Genomic DNA, 22,641 nt, shown 5'->3' on the forward strand with positions numbered 1-22,641 from the left:
TCTTAAGATAGTAAACTTTGAAGTTTATCCAATAGAGGTTGGCCAATAAGTCAATGTGGTTTTTTGTGTAAATGAAAGACAATTTTTTCAGAGAAAGCAATAACTTTATTCAATAATATATATCTTTTGCAATCTTTTAGGCAGCTCCATAATTCATGTTCAAACTTTCATAGTAAAAATTATTTCAAGTGATGTTTGATGCCTTCCTTGGAAACAAAGTGCTGTCCATTTAAGGAATTCTGAAGCAATCAGAACAAGATGTAATCAGAGGGGGAAATATCTGAATATGAAGGATGTGGTAAGATCTCTTAGCCCAGCTCTAAAAATTTTTGCCATGTTTAAAATAAAAAAGCATAATATGCTGAAAAATGCTCATTTTGCTTATCTATTTTTCAATCGATGTTGAACACAAAACTCATCCAATCTTTACCCTTTTTTAAAAAATGAATATTGAAATGGCAATTTCAAACAGTTATGTGCTTTCACAATTTGAACTGAAGTTCATTGCTTTTCATAATGTCTGCTGCCATTTATCAACAAAAACTGAACTAGCCAACCCTACAGAATCAATAAAACAGAAATAAAATTAGTTATGCTCTAAAAATTTTATGCAATGCAAATGGAAAGATTTAAAAATACAAGTTAACATATAAAAATTAAATTATAACAAGGAAAATGTTTAGAAGTAATATGAATCACTTTTTAAAGTATTCTTTCTGCACTTAAAGTACAGTAATGAAAATTTTGCTCATTAACACTAAATAAATGTTAAGTTTAACTAAATTTAACAAAAGTCACTCACATTTAAAAATAAAAAGAAAATACTATTTATAGCTTAATAATTTCTGTAATTCGTAAATTCTAGATCAAACTATGTCAAAATAAGAATAAAGATGAAGATAAAGTTTTCAAAAATATTTAACTATTAATAAATTTTGACTTTTTGTTTAAGGCTATATCAATTTTAATTTCAATTATAATAAAATAATTTTTAAAATAAACAGTAACTATTCAATAATCTTAAAGTTTAATTACATTAAGTATAATTATGGTTAGTATTTTGTGATTAAAGTTAGTTATTTGGCATTTTTTCTCCATTACAATATGATTTAATTAATACAAAGATGTATGTATTTTTAAACGAGAATACCCAACATATGATTAATATTAAATGTTGGCATAGTAAATATTAATGTTTCAAGCTTATTGCTCAATTCAACAGTCAAATAGTTGAATAATTAGATTGAGTAGCGAGGTTGAGGCCAAAGTTTTAAATGCGAAAACATGTACGTCGGATGTTCAGCGCCACTTTCCTGTAAGCCTAGAAGTTTCACAATGGCATTTGGAATGTCCAGCATGATTCCACTGACTTTCCAAACACCATTGTCAAACTTCTAGGCTTACCGGAAAGCAGCGCCAAACATCCGGCATACACGTTTTTGCGTTTAAAACTTTGGCCTCAACCTCGCTATTGTCACACTTCAACAGATCTGTCAAAGAGGTATACATCCTCTATCATCAACTTTGAATTTTGTAAGCCTAAATAGTTATTTAAGAAATGGAAATATGAAAAGAAAATTCTAAAATTGTTACATTCAAAATTTAATATTTATTTTGTAAGAAACATTTTTAAATTATTATTTTTTTATTACTTTGTTATTCATGAGTAACTAGTAAATTGGTTTGATGCTAATTTTATCTAATGGCAAAAACACACTAGCTGAAAACATTTTTATTTCATGATCAGTGCTACTGTATAAAAGATCAAATTGGAATTATGAATTTCTGGCTTAAAGGCAATTTTAACTTTTTCTTTAACATGAATAGGTGGATATATATAATATGAAGTATGTTATGAAAACAGTATGAAGATTTGCTGCTACATTCAAATTTCTCAACAATAAAATTGTACATAAAGAGTGCTGGATGTGAGAAAATAATTGAAATATTACCATTGGAATTAATTATTTCATACCTTGTGCATTGCTTTGGATAACTCACACATTCATCTATATATACAAATACTTGGGCACTCCTTGCTATCATTGACTGATTATAACTATGATCTATCAGGTGGAATTACTTGAGAGATGCTGTATGGACCATAAGAATGGCCTAGAAAACTGAATCAGGTCTGTGGGCTGTCAGTTGGCTATCACACATGTAGACAATGCCATTTTACACTTAACAAACATAATTGATTTTGAAGACTGCTATTGATGGAATTTGTCACTAGTCAAATATCAGGTGACCAAAAAGTTGGTGTGAGTTTTGCAATAGCCACTATTGCACAAATTATTTTAGTCAACTCTCATCAACATTCCTAATTTATGACTTCAAAAATTTTTAAACAATAACACTTCACATTATACCATAGTATTTATTATATTTATTGTAATAAAAAATGACAAACATTTTCACAACAATTAGTTTAATTCAGAGGTCAATAACTTTTACAAGAAGAGTCATTTTTTCAAAATTTAAAACAGAAATGAAAGCAAAAAGTGTTGTAGGATATGTAAAAAAACAATATGTTTATTTAGAATATCTATTTTAAGGTGCATCTGTAATATAATTTTGATAATGATTTTAATGATAATTATAAAAAAAAACCTAAGAAACAAAAATACTTGGAAAAGATCTCATTTAGTGAAAATATAAAAAAAATTCTTAAATAAAATAAGTATAATGACCCTAAGATTACAACATTGCAGCACAATAGACAATGAGCCCAAGTGTACTGTTATATTATAATTTCTATCTTTTCACTATCACTGCTTTCTTTGTATTACAAATTAGAACAGTATTAAAACTAAATTTTTCAATTTAGTTTTAATACTATACAATTTAGTTAATACAAATTCTGTTAAAGTTGGCTAATCTCAAGCTCACTCTGTCTGATAATTCATTTCCCATAATTTTCAAGTTCTATCACATCACCATTTGTACATTTATTGACCAAAAACCTTTAAAACTACTATACAACTTTCACATTGATAATGATTATGTACAATGAAATGAAGTTTCTCTATTGATTCAAGTTTTTTAAACATAAACTGGAAAACTGCTCTTGTAATTCCCAAATAGATGGAAACTAATAAAAAAAATATTGTGCTATATTGTAAAAACAATATAGCACAATATTTTAGAGTATAGAGCAGACATGGGCAAATGCGGCTCTTTTTGAGTTACATGCGGCTCTTGCTGAAAGTGTTAATTTCTGTTTATTATTATTATTTTTACAATTTTATTTTTGTAATTTTGTGAAAATATGTTTATTTAAAAAATTAAATATTTGTTTTATATTATATAATAAAATCACACGCCTGACCATACTATCCACCACGACAGTACAGAACTGCGGCTCCTATGCATTTTGCAAACCCTACATTTCGGCTGCCACTGAACTCTTGCTTGCCCACCCCTGGTATAGAGTATAGAGTATAGATATCTTGTAGTAAGCATTTTGCTAAGATGTAGTATCTGACATATCTTATCAATCAAGATCTATGTAATGGGACAGGGAATGATAGGAGCTGAAGATCATTCTCAAAGAACCTCAATGCAGCTCAGACCTGTTAAGTTATTGACACTTGATCTAGTAATTAAAAACTAAAATTAACTTTTTCTTTCTGTATTATAGTATAATGCAATTTTTTTATTAATTTACATTTTATTTAAACAAAATCCTCATTGCAATAGCTTCATAAGTATTTTCAATAGAAACAGCTTTTCTTTATTGATACTAAACCTGGTACTGGAAAACCAAGCAGCTGAATGACTAATTATTAGGACTGTTATAAATATTTATAATGGTTTTCAGTTTAATTGTATCATTTGCCTTTCCTTTTCTTCAATATTTTTAACAAATCAAATAATTTTGATTATTCTTTATTCTTAACATATTGATAATTACTGTTTGAGAACCCAAAAATTGATAACATTAACAAAATAAAATAAAATTAATTTACAAAAAGAGCATCAATTTTGTTAACTAACTGAAATCTATCATAAAAATATTTCCTGAATTCTCAATTATACCTGAACTGCTGCACTTGGTTAGCAGACATAAGCACTTACATTCAGAATTCATTTAATGATTAATGCCTTGTGGGTCAACAATATAGTGATTGTTAAATGAAAAATGAATGATTATATGCATATATACTCATTCATACAGTTTCTGACCATTTTCAGTGGTCCATTCATTGTTAAGACATACTGATGATTAATTCTACAGTTTTGATTAATACTCTTATTTGAGTTGAATAAACATTTAAAATACAGAAGAAATGTATTAGTGTGGAATATTATTCAGTCTTTCTTGTATTCCATTTTGTGATATGGGATTTTATGATGGATAAATCCATTCTTTCTGTAAAGTTTTCTAACTCCAGCTAATATGTCTAAAGTCTAGTTAAGCGTCCATTTTTGATATTATTTCTACAGTAATAATAAAAGAGATACAATGTTTTTTGGAAATTTTATTTATTTAAAACTTAAATTTTGAGATTATTCTATAACTTGGTAAATTTAGCAGAAATTGATAAAAAGTGAATGCTTATGAAATATATAGATATATAAACACACAAGATTAATGCAAACATTATCAATTTTTTTGGAAAGATGTCTTTGTACATTATTTATTCTTATATCAATAATTCCTTTAATTAATTGTACAAAAAATAAAGTAATCTATGAATTAAAATTAATTTTATGATTTTAGTTTTTTAAAAACTTGAACATAATTGTTTATATTGATATGTACAGATATATATTGTTTAAAATTGATAATTATGATAATTACCTTTCTGATACTATTTGAATCTGCTGGTCTGTTGTTGATTGTAATTCTTTTTCATGAAAATAACTTTCTGCACATTCTTCTTCAAAATCATTTATCTTTTCAATACTTTCTTCATCTAAAAATAACTCTAAAACAATTTGAATATTAATTAAAATTTCAATACTGTTATATAATAGTATAATAAATTCACTATTAAATGAACTTTCCATATAACTATATATAGTTATATGGTAGATTATAAAATATGAATTTGTAGAATATTTAATAAATTATTTTTAATATTTGAATAAAGAATAACCATATAAGAAAATATAATAATTTAAAAAGTGACTTGACTTAGAATATAAAGCTAAATTAATTAAGTTGATCTAATAAATATAAGTTGAAAGCAACATCTAAAGAACTAAATTTTTTGTTTATATTAATTTGTATATAAAATAAATATTAATTCAGAAGTATTTAAAACTATTCAAAAAATTTAAAAAACCAATGGGATCGGTAAAATTTCAATTCTAAAAACTTTAAATTAAAATCCAAGTAAAAAGCTACTCTTTAAAATCCGACTTCGAGTGACTTCGAGTAAGAAGACAAAAAAAAGAACGAAAAGATGCTATACTTTCATAATTTTATTAATTCCATTTCCCAAATGCATTTCGCAACACCTCATCAGTGGGTAGTTGAGTTAATTAAAAAATCAGAAAGATTAATTAAGTTTTTTAAGAAACATAACCTTTCCATAGTAAAGGCAGATAAATTGCACCAACTTGTTATATTAACAAAAGAAGAATTACAATTTAAGAAAAATGAAATAGTCACGTCTGACGAATATGAACAGTTGCCAATAGATCCGTTAAAGGAAATAAAGAAAAATCTTACAAAATTAATGAAGAAATATAAACAGGAAGTCCCAAGTCACCAGGTAAAAAAGATATTAGACTTTAATAATATACGATATCCAAAATTAAATCTAAGAATTAAGACTCATAAACCTGGTAATATATGTCGACCATTGGTGGATTTTAAAAAAAACAGTTTTATATAATCTTGAATATTACTTGAAAATCTACTTGCAGAAAATCGATAGATCACTCTACAGCATAAAAAACACAGATGAATTAATTAATGGACTACTAAAAGGTAAAATTAAAAAAAGTCATTGTCTTATGAGTTTAGATATCAAATCCATGTATCCATCGATAACACTAGAAATGATTAAAGAAACCATAAATGGATATAATATACCTGAGCACATTTTAATTTTTATTGAATTTATATTTAAAAATAATTATTTTAAAATTTACACAGACTTTTACCGACAAAAGAATGGAATCTCTATGGGATCGGTCGTCGGACCAAAACTGGCTGATATATGCATGATACCGATTGATGAAAATATATCACAGGCTCCAGGTATAGAGTACTACGCACGTTACGTTGATGATATATTAATTATATATGACTCACAAATAACTTCATCCCAAGATATTGAAAGCTATGCAAACAGTTTGAGTAACAACTTAAAGTTCACCAGTGAAGAAGAACAAAATCAGGAATTAAATTATTTGGATATTACTATATTGAGAAAGGAAAACCGATTGCTATTCCGTAAGTACGAAAAATTATGTAATACAAAAAAGACTATTAATTACAAATCATATTGTCCCGTAGAAACCAAGAAAAACGTCTTTACTATGGACCTCAAAAAAATAGTGAATAGGACATCCTTACAAGAAGACATAGATAAAGAAATAAAACAACTTTTTAAAAAATATTTATTGAATGATTATCCAAAGAATTTATTATGTAAGTGGTACAATCAATTTGTAAATTACAGATATAATGTAAAGAATCATATTGATAATATTATATATGTTAAATTTCCGTATGTACATAAACTTTATGAGAGATATAAATTAATTTTTAAACAGTATTCTATATGTATCGTGGCAAAACAAAAGAACAAATTGTTGAATATAGTTAATGTCATAAACAAAGATGATGCCAATATGTTAAACAAACTTGATGTTGCAGGTGTAATTTATAAATTATCTTGTACTTGTCCACAAACGAAGTCTTACGTCGGAGAAACCGGAAGGAAGTTAGAAGTACGTTTAAAAGAGCACGAGGCAGCAATAAGATTAAAAAGAGAAGAATCGCCGTGGTACCTACATTATAAAAATAATTTTTGTAACATAGACAGAAATAATATAAAAATACTTTATAAAGAAGAAAATTGTTTAAAACGTAGAATAATAGAACATTTTTGTATAAAAGAATATGCAAATTTAATCAATCTGAATGACGGTATGCAGATAGATGCATGCTGGAAAAACATCATCCAGCATAAAAGGAACGGAGGTTACCAAAACTCAACTACCCACTGATGAGGCGTTGCGAAATGCATTTGGGAAATGGAATTAATAAAATTATGAAAGTATAGCATCTTTTCGTTCTTTTTTTTGTCTTCTTAACTCACTCGAAGTCGGATTTTAAAGAGTAGCTTTTTACTTGGATTTTAATTTAAAGTTTTTAGAATTCAGAAGTATTTGTTAGTAATAATTACATTATCACACTGATTCCTGCTTTATTAGAGCAGAAAAAGCATTTAACTGACTAAGCTCAAAAGTGCTAGGGAACTATTAAAAACTATTCTTGTGTTCCAATAAATCAGAAATTTGTGTGATTAGAATGATGGATATAGTATTTACTTTATTATTCAATAATTGTTCAGAAAAACTTTGAAAATTAATGAATCTCTTTGAAAAATGCCTTTCTTATTGTGTATTTAGTTTGTTTTGATATATTTGTTATGAAGTCTGAGGTGTAGTGTTGTTCTCCAGTGTTGCATTGTATTTTCTAAAAATGTAGTGTTGTGTATATTTTGTATAGGCACTAATCAAGAGTGTGTGATGTTGGCAAATGCCTTCCTATAATCTATGTATGTTGTGTGTAAGTTTGTTTTGTTTGTGTTTGTTGTAGAATGACTGAGTTTGAGTAACTGTTCTTTGCATTCCATGTAGTTTCTATTGTAGTCTTTTTGTTGTTCTGGGAAAATGCTGCACTGTTCTATGTAACAGTATATTCTGTTTATGATGCATGAAATGAGTATTTTGTAGAGTAAAGAAAGGCATGCAATTGATCTGTATATTGTGTAGGGTCTTGTGTGTTGATTTTGAATTTCATGTCCTGTATGTCATGTTTGGCATGTCTTGTGAATCATTAATTTATGTATAAAATGTTTGGCTAGTTCCTAGTGTAAAAATATACATTTTTTATACCATAAAATGTGAATGTTGTCTGCAATAAGTGTCGTCTAACTGTATGTTTATTTAATTTATTATAATTTATTTAATTAATCAACACAAGACATTGAGGTATTATAAATGTTTTCTTCTTTAATTCAGGTTTTGTGTGACTGGATTGGACAAAAGAGCAGACCAATAGTCTGTAGGTTGTTTTTCTATTGGAGTTCTGCTGTTGTGTGTGATAGGTTTGATATGTAGTTGTCTGTAAAAAAGTACTTCATTGTTTGTGAATAATATATTTTGTTGTTTTTGTAGCATACAGGCTCTGTAACATTTCAATCTTTGCAATGTAGCTGCAAGTTTTTATTTGAATGTGGCCATGTATGTGCACATTCTATTTTGTATGTGTGTGTTTTAATTTAATAATAATAATAATAATAATAATAATAATAATAATAATAACTCTCCCGTGGTCACCACCTGGTCGTGGTGGGAGAGCCCAGTAATTTTACTGATCCATAGGGCAATGCAGGCTGGAGCATAAGCTCCTGGTAGGGACACCCATGCCAGTAAGGTCTATGGGGAGAAATGAAGCTAAGAGTGACCACGCCCACATTCTGTGGAGATATTCATCATGGTAATAACTAGATCAAAGTGTGATACCGGCTCGGACGTCGCTCGGGTTAACAAGGTCCGCGTTCGTGGGTTAGGCAGAGGCTCACGTTCGAAAAATAGGTCACAGTCTCCCTTGGTTACCGGTGGCGAAAGCAGCACCGGCCCAAGCATGGCTACTGCAATGCCCTCAACAGATGTGAGGAACCAACCCAGCCTTGGTGTTTCTGTGGCAATGCATCCACAGACCACAAAGGCCGGAAAACCACGCCAACGGATGAAATGGACAGTAGAAATGAACGAGTTTATCATCCGTACTTATTACACCATCACAAAACTCGAAACAAACATGACAGCATACAGACAACAACTACACCATAGATTCACGCAACAGTATCCTCATCTCACTGTCACCGAACAAAGGGTTGTTGATCAAAAAAGAACAATTATACACAACAACCTTATTCCACAAACAACACTTGAACTTATCAAACAACAGGTTGCTGATCAAATACATCAACAGACAGAAACATCTAACATTAACGAAGATCATGTAACCTGTCAGGATAATCCAGCAACAAGCATTGATAATAACACACATACAACAATTACCACTAATGATACTACAGACACTTCCTCATCCATCACTGATAACATAGACTTGGATTCAGTTAATACGCTCTCACTTATATTTCAGGAAACACTCACTAAATATACAGGTACAGATCCCACACAACGACCACGAATACCAAAAATCAACACGTCAAAGAAAGTAGGAAAAACACTAAATTATGTAAACACTCACTTACTACCACACTACATTCATTCAATTTCTACACTCGCAGACATTCATACATTAGTTTATGCTGGGGCAGTCACAGTAGTGACACACCATGGACTGAAAGTACAATCACAGACAAATACACAGAAAACACAATTCTATCACAAGCCTGCCTGGCAGAGAAGAATAGAAACACAAATAAATGACATTAGACAGCAATTAGGCAGGCTAACACAATACACTAAAAACAACATAACACCCAAATTAAGGAAACAGCTCAAAAACATTTTCAAGAAAATAAAAACACACACAAAACATGAACATCACAACACACGCATTACAGAATACATTGATACACTAAAACAAAAACTTGCTGCCAAAGCACGTAGACTCAAACGATACAAAACATGTACACTACGAAAACAACAAAATAAATTATTTACAAACAATGAAAAACTCTTTTACAGACAAATTAATAACAAAGCAAACACTGATACACAGCACAGTGGCACACCAACAGAAGAAGAACTCACAACATATTGGTCTTCTCTTTGGTCCAGTGCTGTCACGCACAATGCTGATGCAGGCTGGATCGAGGAGGAGAACAGAAACTTGCACAACATACCAACTATGCCCTGTGTTGAAATAAACATACATGATTTCCAATACACTGTTAACAGAACACACAACTGGAAGACACCTGGTGTAGACAACATTCACAATTTCTGGTACAAAAAGTTTACATCACTGCACCAGGAACTAGCTAAACACCTAACACACATCATCATCAATCCACAAGACATGCCAAATTTTCTTACTCAGGGCATCACCTACATGAAACCTAAAAACAACAATACCACAGACCCCACACAATACAGACCAATTACATGTCTTCCAACACTCTACAAATTATTGACATCCTGTATTGCAAACAAAATATACAAACATGTTGAAGAACACGACATTCTAACAGAACAACAAAAAGGTTGTCGCAGAAACCACAGGGGATGCAAAGAACAGTTACTCATAGATTCAGTCATTCTACGGCAAGCACACAGACAACACAGAAACATACACATGGCATATATAGACTACAGAAAAGCATTCGACAGTGTTCCACACAGTTGGCTGCTACATATCCTACACATGTACAAAATACATCCATCACTCATTGCATTCTTTCAAAACACTATGCAGCACTGGAGAACAACACTACATCTGAGGGTTAGTAACACTTCCATACAAACAAACCAAATTTTTATTAGGCGAGGAATTTTTCAAGGAGATTCCTTGAGTCCTCTCTGGTTCTGCTTAGCCCTGAACCCATTATCCAACATGTTAAACAACACGCAATATGGTTACAATATCAGACACAAAAAAACAACACAGTTTACACTGTCACATCTCATGTACATGGATGACATAAAACTTTATGCATCCACACAAAAACAACTTCATCAACTCCTACAAATCACACATTCATACACCAAGGACATACAAATGGAATTTGGCCTAGATAAATGCAAAACAGTTCACATAGAAAAAGGAATCCTGAAGAAAGAAGATTTTGCACTTGGAAATGGAGACATTATTGAATCCATGGAAGAGGGCGAGTTCTACAAGTATTTAGGATTCCAACAGGCCAAACTAACAGAACATACACAAATAAAGCAAAGATTAATTAAAGAATACCAAAGTAGGTTAAATGCTATTCTCAGAACACAATTAAATGCAAAACACACAGTTAAAGCAATAAACACATATGTCATCCCAGTACTCACATATTCTTTTGGAGTTATACATTGGACTCACACAGATCTTGAGCAACTCCAAAGGAAAACAAGAACTACACTTACTAAGCATAAACAACATCATCCTAAATCTGCTATAGAAAGACTAACCCTTCCACGTAAAGATGGCGGACGTGGCCTGATTGACATAGTTAACCTTCACTACAAACAAATACAGTCACTGCGAGAGTTTTTCTACAAAAAACAAGAAACATCACAATTACATAAAGCAGTAACTCTAGCAGACTCAAATAACACACCATTAAACTTACACTCACATCATATGGACACAACGCAACATATAAAAAGCATAGACACCATTAAGCAATCGTGGGCTCGAAAGGCACTCCATGGCAGGCATCCTTACGATCTGGCCCAGGATTTTGTTGACAAAACTGCGTCAAACAGCTGGTTAGCTCGGGGATGCCTCTTTGGGGAGACGGAAGGATTCATGATTGCCATACAGGATCAGGTCATAAATACTAAAAACTACAGAAAACACATACTCAAAGATGCAACACTCACAAATGACACATGCAGAAAATGTCACATCATGCCAGAAACTATACAACACATCACCTCTGGTTGCAAGCTCTTGGCACAGACAGATTATTTACACAGACATAACCAAGTAGCAAATGTAATACACCAAGAGCTTGCAAAGAAACACAAATTAGTAGACATCCACGAACCATACTACAAATACATTCCACAGACAGTATTGGAAAACAACACGCACAAAATGTACTACGACAGAGCCATAATCACAGATAAAACAATTTACCACAACAGACCAGACATCACACTCATTGACAAACACAATAAAATCACATACATTATAGACATATCCATTCCAAACACTCACAATATACAAAATGCATGCACTGAAAAAATTAGCAAGTACACAGAACTCGCCCAGGAAATAAGGCATCTGTGGAGGATGGATAGGGTGCTTATTGTACCTGTCGTTCTCTCTTCTACAGGTGTCATACCACACACACTACACAAAAGCCTGGGCACATTAGAATTGAATAGAAACACATATATCACTCTACAGAAGGCCACTATATTGAATACATGTCATATTGTGAGAAAATTCCTGAATACAGACACACACACTGATACACTTCTTTAATTTCTGTTTTGGTTACTATGCCTTGACTTTGGTCCGGCATAGTACTTAGCCACCGGTGTTAACCGAGTATATCTAACTTAACAAAAAATAATAATAATAATATGTTGGGTTTAGTGAGTTATACTTAGTTGACACCAGTTGCTGTGTACTATGCCAGACCAGAGTCAAGGCATAGTAACCAAAACAAGACAAAAATTAAATAAGTGTGTCAGTATTGTTTATGTGTCTGTATTCAGGCATTTCCTAACAATATGACATGTATTCAATATCACTATATTGAATACATATCATATTGTTAGGAAATGTCTTCTGTAGTGTGATGTATGGGTTTCTATTCAATTGTAATGTTCCCAGGTTTTTGTGTAGTGTGTGTGGTATGACATCTGTAGAGGAGAGAACGACAGGTACAGTACAATAAACACCTTATCCAGCCTCCAAAGATGCCTTATTTCCTGTGTACTTGCTGATTTTTTTCAGTGTATATGTTTTGTACATTGTGAGTGTTTCGAATGAATATGACTATAATGTATGTGGTTTTATTGTTTGTTAATGAGTGTGATGTCTGGTCTGTTGTGGTAAATTGTTTTATCTGTGATTATGGCTCTGCCATAGTATATTTTGCACATACTGTTTACCAATACTGTCTGTGGAATGTATTTGTAGTATGGTTCATGGATGTTTAATAATTTGGGTTTGTTTGCAAGCTCTTGGTGTATTATATTTGTTACTTGATTATGTCTATGTAAATAATCTGTCTGTGCCAAGAGCTTGCAACCAGATGTGATACGGTGTATAGTTACTGGCATGATGTGACATTTTCTGCATGTGTTGTATCTTTGAATATGTATTTTCTGTAGTTTTTAGTATTTATGACCTGATCCTGTATGGCAATCATGAATCCTTCCATCCCCAAAGAGGCATCCCCAATCTAACCAACTGTTTGATGCAGTTTTGTCAACAAAATCCTGGGCCAGGTCGTAGGGATGCCTGCCATGGAGTGCCTTTTGAACCTACGACTGCTTAATGGTGTCTATGCTTTTTATATGTTGTGTTGTGTCCATATGATGTGAGTGTAAGTTTAATGGTGTGTTATTTGAGTCTGCTAGAGTTACTGCTTTATGTAACTGTGATGTTTCTTGTTTTTTGTAGAAAAACTCTCACAGTGTCTGTATTTGTTTGTAGTGAAGATTTACTATGTTGATCAGGCCATGTCCACCATCATTATGTGGAAGGGTTAATCTTTCTATGGCAGATTTAAGATAAGGTTGTTTATGCTTAGTAAGTGTTGTTCTTCTTTTCCTTTGGAGTTCAAGATCTGTGTGAGTCCAATGCATAACTCCAAAAGAATATGTGAGTACTGGGATGACATATGTGTTTATTGCTTTAACTGTGTGTTTTGTATTTAACTATGTTCTGAGAATAGTCTTTAACCTACTTTGGTATTCTTTAATTATTTGTCTATATTCTGTTAGTTTGGCCTGCTGGAATCCTAAATACTTGTAGAACTCGCCGTCTTCCATGGATTCAATCACATCTCCATTTCCAAATGCAAAATCTCCTTTCTTTGAGATTCCTTTTTCTACATGAAGTGTTTTGCATTTGTCTAGGCCAAACTCCATTTGTATGTCCTTTGAGTATGAATGTGTGATTTGTAGGAGTTGATGAAGTTGTTTTTGTGTGGATTCATAAAAGTTTTATATTGCCCATGTACTGTACTTGAGATGTGACAATGTAACTGTGTTGTATTATTATTTGTAAAAAAATCATTCTTCAAAAATAATATAAACAAATGTTTCCATAAATGTAATGTCCATTTCAGCTATACATCATAGATCTGAAATGTTATTTTACTTAAGGTCCTGGGTCTCTTAATCTACCACTAATATGATATGCGATATTTTTACTTGCATTATTATGATGTAACAAAAAATAATTATTCATATTTCATGATTGCTTTTAGTTATTTAACTTCATGGTTATTAGTACATAAGTTTTAGACAGGGCTATTTTTCAGCTGGAATGCACTAGTATGCTGTACCAGCAGATAGCAGGAAAAATCTTGATAGTAGGTATATAGTAGTGGCAGCTGCTTACAAAAACAATTCTATATGTTCAGTCACAATTCAGTCACCATATAAGCATACTAGCAATAATTTTTTTAGCAAAAAGCACTGGGTATAGATAAATAGGTATTATATTTTAATTGTATGATCTCTAAAAAGAATATTTATTTTATAATTTAATTAAAATTATAACTTCAAAATTCCTATTATTATGGAATTATAATAAATTTTTGCTATATTTGAGAAGTTCTGATTATTTTATAAAAATCAATCTGAAGATGGCTTTAGAAAACTGAAAACATCTAAGAGTTTTTAAAAGTTTTAAAGTGTTTAAGTAAAACACTAGATCTCATAGACGATAGTTTCAGTGTTCTCCTCAAATTTGTTTTAGATAGTTGATTGACTAGCTAAATATGTTTCTCTGACCAGTCAAAATATTTTTTATTTTATTTCCAATTAATTTTTAAAGATAATTGAACTATAGACTAGTATGCAATTGAGCAACATTGTAATACAACTATTGCTTTGTTGTCCTTAACTTAGGTTTGTAAGAAAATTTGTGGTAGCAGCCAGCTAAGATTGTAACACTTAAAAATTTTCCCAGAGGAAATTACTATATTGTATAAGTTTAATTTTATATGGAAATTTTAAAACTATTAATTTTCTATTAAATTTTCAGCAGTTGTAGTCCACAAAAATTCCCTAAGATTTTTATAATTATTTATTATAATATTGATTATAATACAGTTGAGTCTGACAAATTTAAATTGTTGAAAGATTTAAACTTGTTGTTTTTCTCCTTGAAATATGTATTTAAATCAGTGTTAAAAAAATAAATTTATATTAACTATATGTAAAAATCTGGATAATTCAAAAGCTATATATCTCTTTAATTTAAAATACTTTGAAACTAAAACTCAAGAAAATAAAGCAAAATGTAGTCTATTAATTTATGAAATGTGTGTTTTAAATATTTCCTATATTTGGGTGTTCTGTAAACTCCTAGTGTGTAAACAAAATTGTTAATGTTGCAGTTTTAATGATATTTGAGTATAGCAAGCAGAGTTGTTTAGCTATATTTTTATAATATACATAAGTTTACCTTTAGCTTAAAAAGTTGAAATGGTTAAAGGAATGGTCAAGAAAGTATTAAGAAAATATGATAAGCCCAAGAATATGAAATACTGATAAATGATAGAAATTTGCAGAAAACTAGTTTAATTTCCAAAAGGGGAATCCAAAAAATTCAAATTAAAAAGATTTGACTATTAGAAATTTTCTAAATGGTTCTAAATATCCTAAAACTATTTTTTTCCATTGCAGCAATGTTCTTTTTGTGAAGAATGATATGAAATCAATCAATGCTTTCTGTTAGTTTTAAAATCTATTAATTTAACTTATAGATACTAGATCCAGCAATACATAGATACTATAGATATTTTCGATTTTGAAGATTTACTAAAACAATCTTCAAACTTTATTTTTACATGGCTTAATTATTCCTTCATAAAATGAAAATGTCAAAATAAAATTATAGCAGCTTCAAATTAAATATGAATTGTATTGCTACTTAATGAATATTAAAAGATATATATTTTTTTAATCTATCATTTCAAAATTAAAACTGCTTTAATAATGAAGTTTACAACTTGAGAATTATCAATAAATTTTTGGATTTTTAAAACTCTTTTGGATAAAAAAAATTTTAATTGTATGAACCTACTTTGATTTAATGTAAAATGATTGATTCTTCAATAAACAATTTCTAGAATTTTGTGAACACATTTTATCTTTAGGAAATTTATATCCAAAATAATAAATCTCTGAATGATTAAAAATTTCTCTGTTTCTTGGAATAATTACATCTTATATTAATACTGCAATATTCATATTAATAAATATTAAATAGTTAGTCTGTTATATATTGTTGCTATTTTAAAAATTTAGTGCTTCTGATGATTCAAAGACAATAATGAAAAAATTATAGTTCAACACAGTACAGTAAATTTTTCAGTGCTCATGGTAGTTTATCTCACTTGGATTAAAGAATTTTGTTTAATTCAGTAAATGTTTTTAAAGGCAATAGTAGGTGCTTTGAAAACATGTTTATAATGGAAATTCCAAATTTTCTATGAAAAGTTAATTAATTATTTAATATTTTAAGGATTAGCAATTTTAGTTCTATTTTATTTCATATTAAGAAATATAATTTTATTGTAATTAAACATACATACTGAGACCATAATCTATCCCTTTTGGCTTTCCTTTCCAACGACGAATATAATATTTAAATAGAAGATATAAATGAGAAAAGATTATTAAAGGTGGTGGCAAACTTGGTTTTTGCTCATATTCCATAACTACTTGGAACCTGTTTGATTTCCAAACTTGCTGAGATATTGCATTTACTTCAACAAAAATATTACTGGAAAAAAAATATTTTTTAGAAAAAAGTCAACAAAAAATTGTATTTATTTATTATTGAGTAAGCAACTTACTTAAAAACTGCAATCAAAAGATTAACAAGAAGAATATTTGAAATAAGTAAATATATAGACATAATAAGTGGATTAATCCATGTCGCTAATCCACAAGGCTTAAGATTTTGATCCTCTCCACATTTTGCTAGAAAGCAAGAATTGTTTAATAGTTAAATGTTTATTCTACTACATATATCAGAATATAAATATGATGTAATAGAAAAAGTATAAAAATTAAAGTTACATATTTTACTCATTTTGTTTCACACAGATTCTACTATATATTTCATTATTTCTTGAACTTACCAGTGCATATTTCTCAAAAATAAATTTAGATTTTAGTTAGTAATGTTTATTATTTTTGCAATCCAATTTTCTACTGTTCTGCATAAATACAAATGATATATTATAGTACTAAATTTAGTGAATTTCAATATAAAAAGGTGTTAATTTTTTAATACAGAAACAAAAGATAGGCTCATATTATTTAATGATAATATAAATATAATAAGGACAATGATTTCTCTGGTAATGAACGTGACAGCTAATTTAAAAGATTTGCAAGAAACTTAGAGAGAATATTTAATAATTTTCTTAGAACAATGATAAAATAAAATGACAAAAATTCTAAATATTGATGTATATGCTGAATTAATCAATGCATCTTTAACAGTGGATGAGGATGAAATTTCAATTTCAAGAACACTAATGTTTTAAACCTGGTTAATGGGTCATCTTCTTATGTGGACAAGTACGATTTTAAATTATGCAAGTTCAAACAGTTCTAGAGAGAGACGAAATACCTTATGTACTTTTCCAGCAAATTACTCTTTAATCAAACTAGACAGTTCTGTATTTTTCACAATAATGTATATTTCTGATATGTTCAATTAATATCAATCTGAATGAGCTGGACAAAATATATGCAAATTTTTACCTGGTGAGATTCCATTAGATGTCACATTAGATACTTCCCTTACAGTGTGTCAATTTTTTCCTAATATATATCCAATCATTGACAATAAGAAAATTTTATATTTATTCTCATTTTGCTTTAGTTAATTTATTATATTATTAAAAACAATATTGTATAATCTCAATACTTAAGAGATTTGAAATAAAATTAATTTTACTTTCATACAGTCCCATCAAGAAGTCAAGGCTGGCTAGTGAGGTCTGGCACTATCAGTGACCAAGCAACAGGCATGCCATGGTTGCTATGGGCTCTCTACTAGGGCAATGACATGCTCCTGATGCTATGTTGTTTGACAAAAAATGTTCTCTTACCTCTACTACCCCTTCAAATTGATGCATAGGATTTTGGAATCAATTTTTCAATTTTAAAAAAAATTGAAAGGTATAATTATTATAAAATGACAAAAAGCTTAATTTTGAGGGTAGAGACGAGTTTTATAGAAAAAGTTGTAAATGCTAATAGTGAATAAAATCTTCATTAAATCTGACCCCATTTGAGATGTGACATGACCCCCTCTATCTCCCCTCCTTGATCTTTAACCACCAAAATTTAATAGCATCAATGCCCCAAATACACAAAGCTCCCTGCAAAATTTCAGAAATTTTCAAGAAAAGACACAGGAGTTATTATGCTTCAAAGTTGGCGAACAAAATTGTGCATTCCCATACACACACTTGCCATCCATACATACAGAAAAAGTGCCAACTTTTTTGGTGTTTCTTGACATTTTAAGGTCCCTGAGCTCAAAAATCTAAAAAACTTGGGGGGGGGTCATTTTTTGGCAATTGTCTTACTTTCCCTGTTATATATGAGTCATTCACAGGCCAAATCGATTAACTCCATTTCTAAATCCTTAATATAATCATTATTATTTTTACATTTTTTTTGTGTAACTAATTTTATATATTGTTAATTTTTATAAATTTTTATAAATTTATATATTGCACATTAAAGCTATGCTTTAATATAACAGTACATAAAAATACATTCTACACTATTTATTTAAATTTAAAGTTTAAAAGGAATTTCAAAAAATAATTTATATTATCAATTTTTATACTTTTTGTTTTGTGGAGTTAATCGATTTGGCAAGTGAGCAGCTTATATAACAGTCAGGAAAGTAAAAATACATAAAATACAGTTACTTTATGTTGAAATTGTTTTCTATGTAGTAATAATATATAGAAGACAAGATGATTATGGTTTTAATGTAATTATTTTGTTACAAATCAAAATAAAATAACTCATTAAAAATGCTAAAGAAAATTATAAATTTAATTATGAATTTTGTTTTTAGACTGCATATTAATTTACTTGCACATAAAATAACTATGTCAAAGTTTTAATTTTATACTTACGCTTAATATGATTAAGAAATACTTCACCATACAACATAAAGTAAGGCAAATAGAATATTTCTGTTATTAGATTCCATGATGCTTCTTCATAAGGAAAAAGAACTGCTTGTCTTGCTACTCCATAACACATTAAAATGACAAGCAAGAGAACTACAAAATAAAGCATGTCGATAACCTGCCCAAAATATTAAATGTTTATTATATAATATATATATATATATAATATACCAATATATATAAAGAAATAACACTTACCATTTTCCCAATCATAGTAACATATGGTCCAAGATATTTATTTATACTGACAAGATCTAAAATTCTGATGTACCAATACATGATATTCACACAATATATTGATCTACCTACTTGTTGCAAGTTTGGGTCTAAACGAAGTTTTAGAGCAATAAGAAAAATGATAATTAGAGCAACATCACATGGATTCCATTTTTTTTCTAGCCAGACTGAAATTTTGGCTGAGAATTTTACTGGTTCAGAGCATAAAATCTAAAAAGAATAACTGATTACAATATGATCTTACAGAATAATATAAAATGAGTTTTTAAAATCTTACCTCTCTAAATTTCTCTAAGAGCAATGTAGATAAATATGAAATCACAAAATATTCTTGCCAAGATGGTTCTGATTCTAAACGTACTAGCACAACGTAAGTATATAATAGCAGAAATATAGTGTATGCTAGCTAAATAAAAATAACAAATTAAAAATTTTTAAAGAACAATTTTAATTTCATAAAAAATTCTTGTATATACTAACTGTATGACCCCAAAACTTAGTTATTGGAGCTGCATAAAATTCATAAACTTTTTTCCCTATTCGTGGAGACCCTTTTTTTTGTTTTTCTTCCATAGATAACTCAAGATCAGTGCTATCTAAGTGAAGTGGCTTTCCATTTTCTAATTTATAAGAGGTATTTAAACTTATAGCGTGAAGAATTGCATATGACTACAAATGATATTAAGTAAAACAGTTAATTTCTTGATCTTCAAAATTATATAAATTTTGGTTTTTATGAAAATTCTTACCTCTTTTCTAGGTGTTTTATAATGTGAGGCTATTTCATCCAAACTACATTTTTCATTTTCATTTCCATTACTATCTGTGTCATTTTTTTGTAAATTCCAAATATGTTCTTCTTCTGTTTGTGGCATTAACTTTAATTCTTCTGTGGACTTAAACTCAAGTTTAAAAATTGCAGGTGGAAATAACAAAGCAAATATTACCTAGGATTTTAGAAATTAAAATGAATATTTAATAACTATTTTTATAATACATCTATAAATAAAAATTATTTTATCTTCATGAATAAAATTCATTAGTATACAACTATATTCTTGAAATTGTCATCTACTATTACAATAAATTTTAATGAAAACCAAATATTTTAATGTAATCTTTCCTACTTTAGAGTTAGCATTCTTTCGAGTTCGTAATCCTCCCATCCAGAGATCAGCCAGAAGCATTTGTGAAGCACTGTGTGCTAAGAATGCACGATGTTTAGCCATTACTGCCAATCCCAAACATGTCTGTTTACTCCAATTCTGTCTTTCAAAGGTTAGAAGTTGAAGAGTCAAACTTTTATCTTGATGATAACAGTAATCCAAAAGATCAAGTGCTAATTGTTTAAATTCTCTAAAATGAGCAAAGACAATTCAAATATTAAAACTAATAAATGAAGATGTGTTATGAAAAATAATGTAAATTCTAACCTAGCATTTTGCCTCAGCTCTTCATAGAGATCAGTTTCCATATCATCTTGTGCTGCTTCACGAGCCATGGCTTTATACAGTATGCAAGCAATTAGAGCCTATCCATAATTGCAGAATATTATAACATTTTAAAATAAATTATATAAGATTTTTTTTGTAAATTCAACCAAATTACTATTATCATTTTTAAATAATGTAATCTATTTAGCTACTTTGTTATTTTTTAATTAATATGCTTTAAAATTTTTTCTGAAGACATTTTATTATCTAAAAAATTTTGTTAGACTTTAATCTCATTAATAATTCCTTAAATTTAAACAAGATTCAGAATCATAAATGTATATAGTAAAAACAATCTTTTAACTATATAGTAAAATGTTATTAATAATAAAGTAATAAAAATTACTTCAAATTACACTATAAATCTTGTCAGTTATCTAATAAGAAATCAGAACATTTAAATGAAACAGTTTTTAAAATATAGAAATCTGAATTTTTGACCTAGAATTTTTGAACTCACCACATAGATTTGAATAATAATAAAATTGCTTATTCTCTATCAATGAGAATAGAACAAATCTAAATTTTTTAAGAGTTTTAAAATAATCTTTACGCTGTCTTAAAAAATCATCCTAAAAAATGTTAATTTGTTGAGTATATCTGAATAATTTTCATCTCATCTTAAAAAACTTTTTACTTTTTGATAGATCTTAAAAATTGAAAACTATTCTTTAATCTTTACTATAGTATTTGAGATATTAGTTTCAAAGATAACAGAGACTTATCACACTTCTACTGGTAACATCAAAATGACACTTCTATCATCAGAATGCAACTTTATTACTGGTATGCATTTCAGTACACAAGACCCTCATCAGCCATACATAAAGATATATAGATATCTGTTGTAGAACAAATTCGCAGAGAAATTGACATTAATTACAATCTACAATTTAAAACATACCTGTTCAAGATTTATTTCTACCCACACTGCACAATACTATAAAGATTACATTATAAACAGGGTTATAATATCTAAAAAGAAAAAAAAAATCTTAATAATCCATTATATAGCAATCGCAATTACAATTCATGTTACAGTATCTTGCAATTATTGATGCGAATTTGTTCTACAACAGATATCTATATATTTTTATGTATGGCTGATGAGGGTCTTGTGTACTGAAATGCATACCAGTAATAAAGTTGCATTCTGATGATAGAGGTGTCATTTTGATGTTACCAGTAGAAGTGTGATAAGTCTCTGTTATCTCTACTATAGTATTTGAGATATTAGTTTCAACAATTTTCAAGACAAGAAGCTCTTTTATAATCTTTAATCTATAAATGATGATGAATAACAAGATCAGAAACCTTTCTAATTCAAAAATTTAGGCTCTTACATCAAATTATACTTTATTCTATCAATATGGAGTCATTACTTACAAATACAGTGAAATATTTATGTGAGATTTGCCTATAAATTATATTTTATTACTTAAATATTCCCTTAACATTTTGCATTTATTTTGAAGGAAGTTTCAAACGGAAATGCTTTGATAATGGAAGTTCACATAATTTCATTTCCCATTCTTTTAAAATCGAATCCCCCATTAGACAGTAATGGAAAGCAACAATATAACATCTCTGTGTCTTAACATACTATT

At 29.1% G+C, this 22,641-nt stretch overlaps 1 protein-coding gene across 3 annotated transcripts in view; it reads right to left on the reverse strand.

Annotated features, from left to right (window-relative positions):
• Positions 1 to 22,641, reverse strand: part of Trpm (transient receptor potential cation channel, subfamily M) — a 56,782-nt gene that overhangs the window by 5,640 nt on the left and 28,501 nt on the right. For all 3 annotated transcript variants that reach the window (XM_067271652.1, XM_067271653.1, XM_067271651.1), the window contains 10 exons: positions 20,975 to 21,072; positions 20,669 to 20,897; positions 20,291 to 20,488; positions 20,022 to 20,210; positions 19,819 to 19,947; positions 19,503 to 19,751; positions 19,248 to 19,422; positions 16,932 to 17,058; positions 16,668 to 16,858; positions 4,808 to 4,934 (listed from right to left, as the gene is read on the reverse strand). In XM_067271652.1, the coding sequence (XP_067127753.1) occupies positions 4,808 to 4,934; positions 16,668 to 16,858; positions 16,932 to 17,058; positions 19,248 to 19,422; positions 19,503 to 19,751; positions 19,819 to 19,947; positions 20,022 to 20,210; positions 20,291 to 20,488; positions 20,669 to 20,897; positions 20,975 to 21,072 (1,712 nt within the window). The remainder of the gene's footprint in view (positions 1 to 4,807; positions 4,935 to 16,667; positions 16,859 to 16,931; positions 17,059 to 19,247; positions 19,423 to 19,502; positions 19,752 to 19,818; positions 19,948 to 20,021; positions 20,211 to 20,290; positions 20,489 to 20,668; positions 20,898 to 20,974; positions 21,073 to 22,641) is intronic.

The sequence above is a fragment of the Centruroides vittatus genome, unplaced genomic scaffold (genome assembly GCF_030686945.1).
Source record: "Centruroides vittatus isolate TY-2023 unplaced genomic scaffold, ASM3068694v2 contig_400, whole genome shotgun sequence".
NCBI classification, from domain to species: domain Eukaryota; kingdom Metazoa; phylum Arthropoda; class Arachnida; order Scorpiones; family Buthidae; genus Centruroides; species Centruroides vittatus.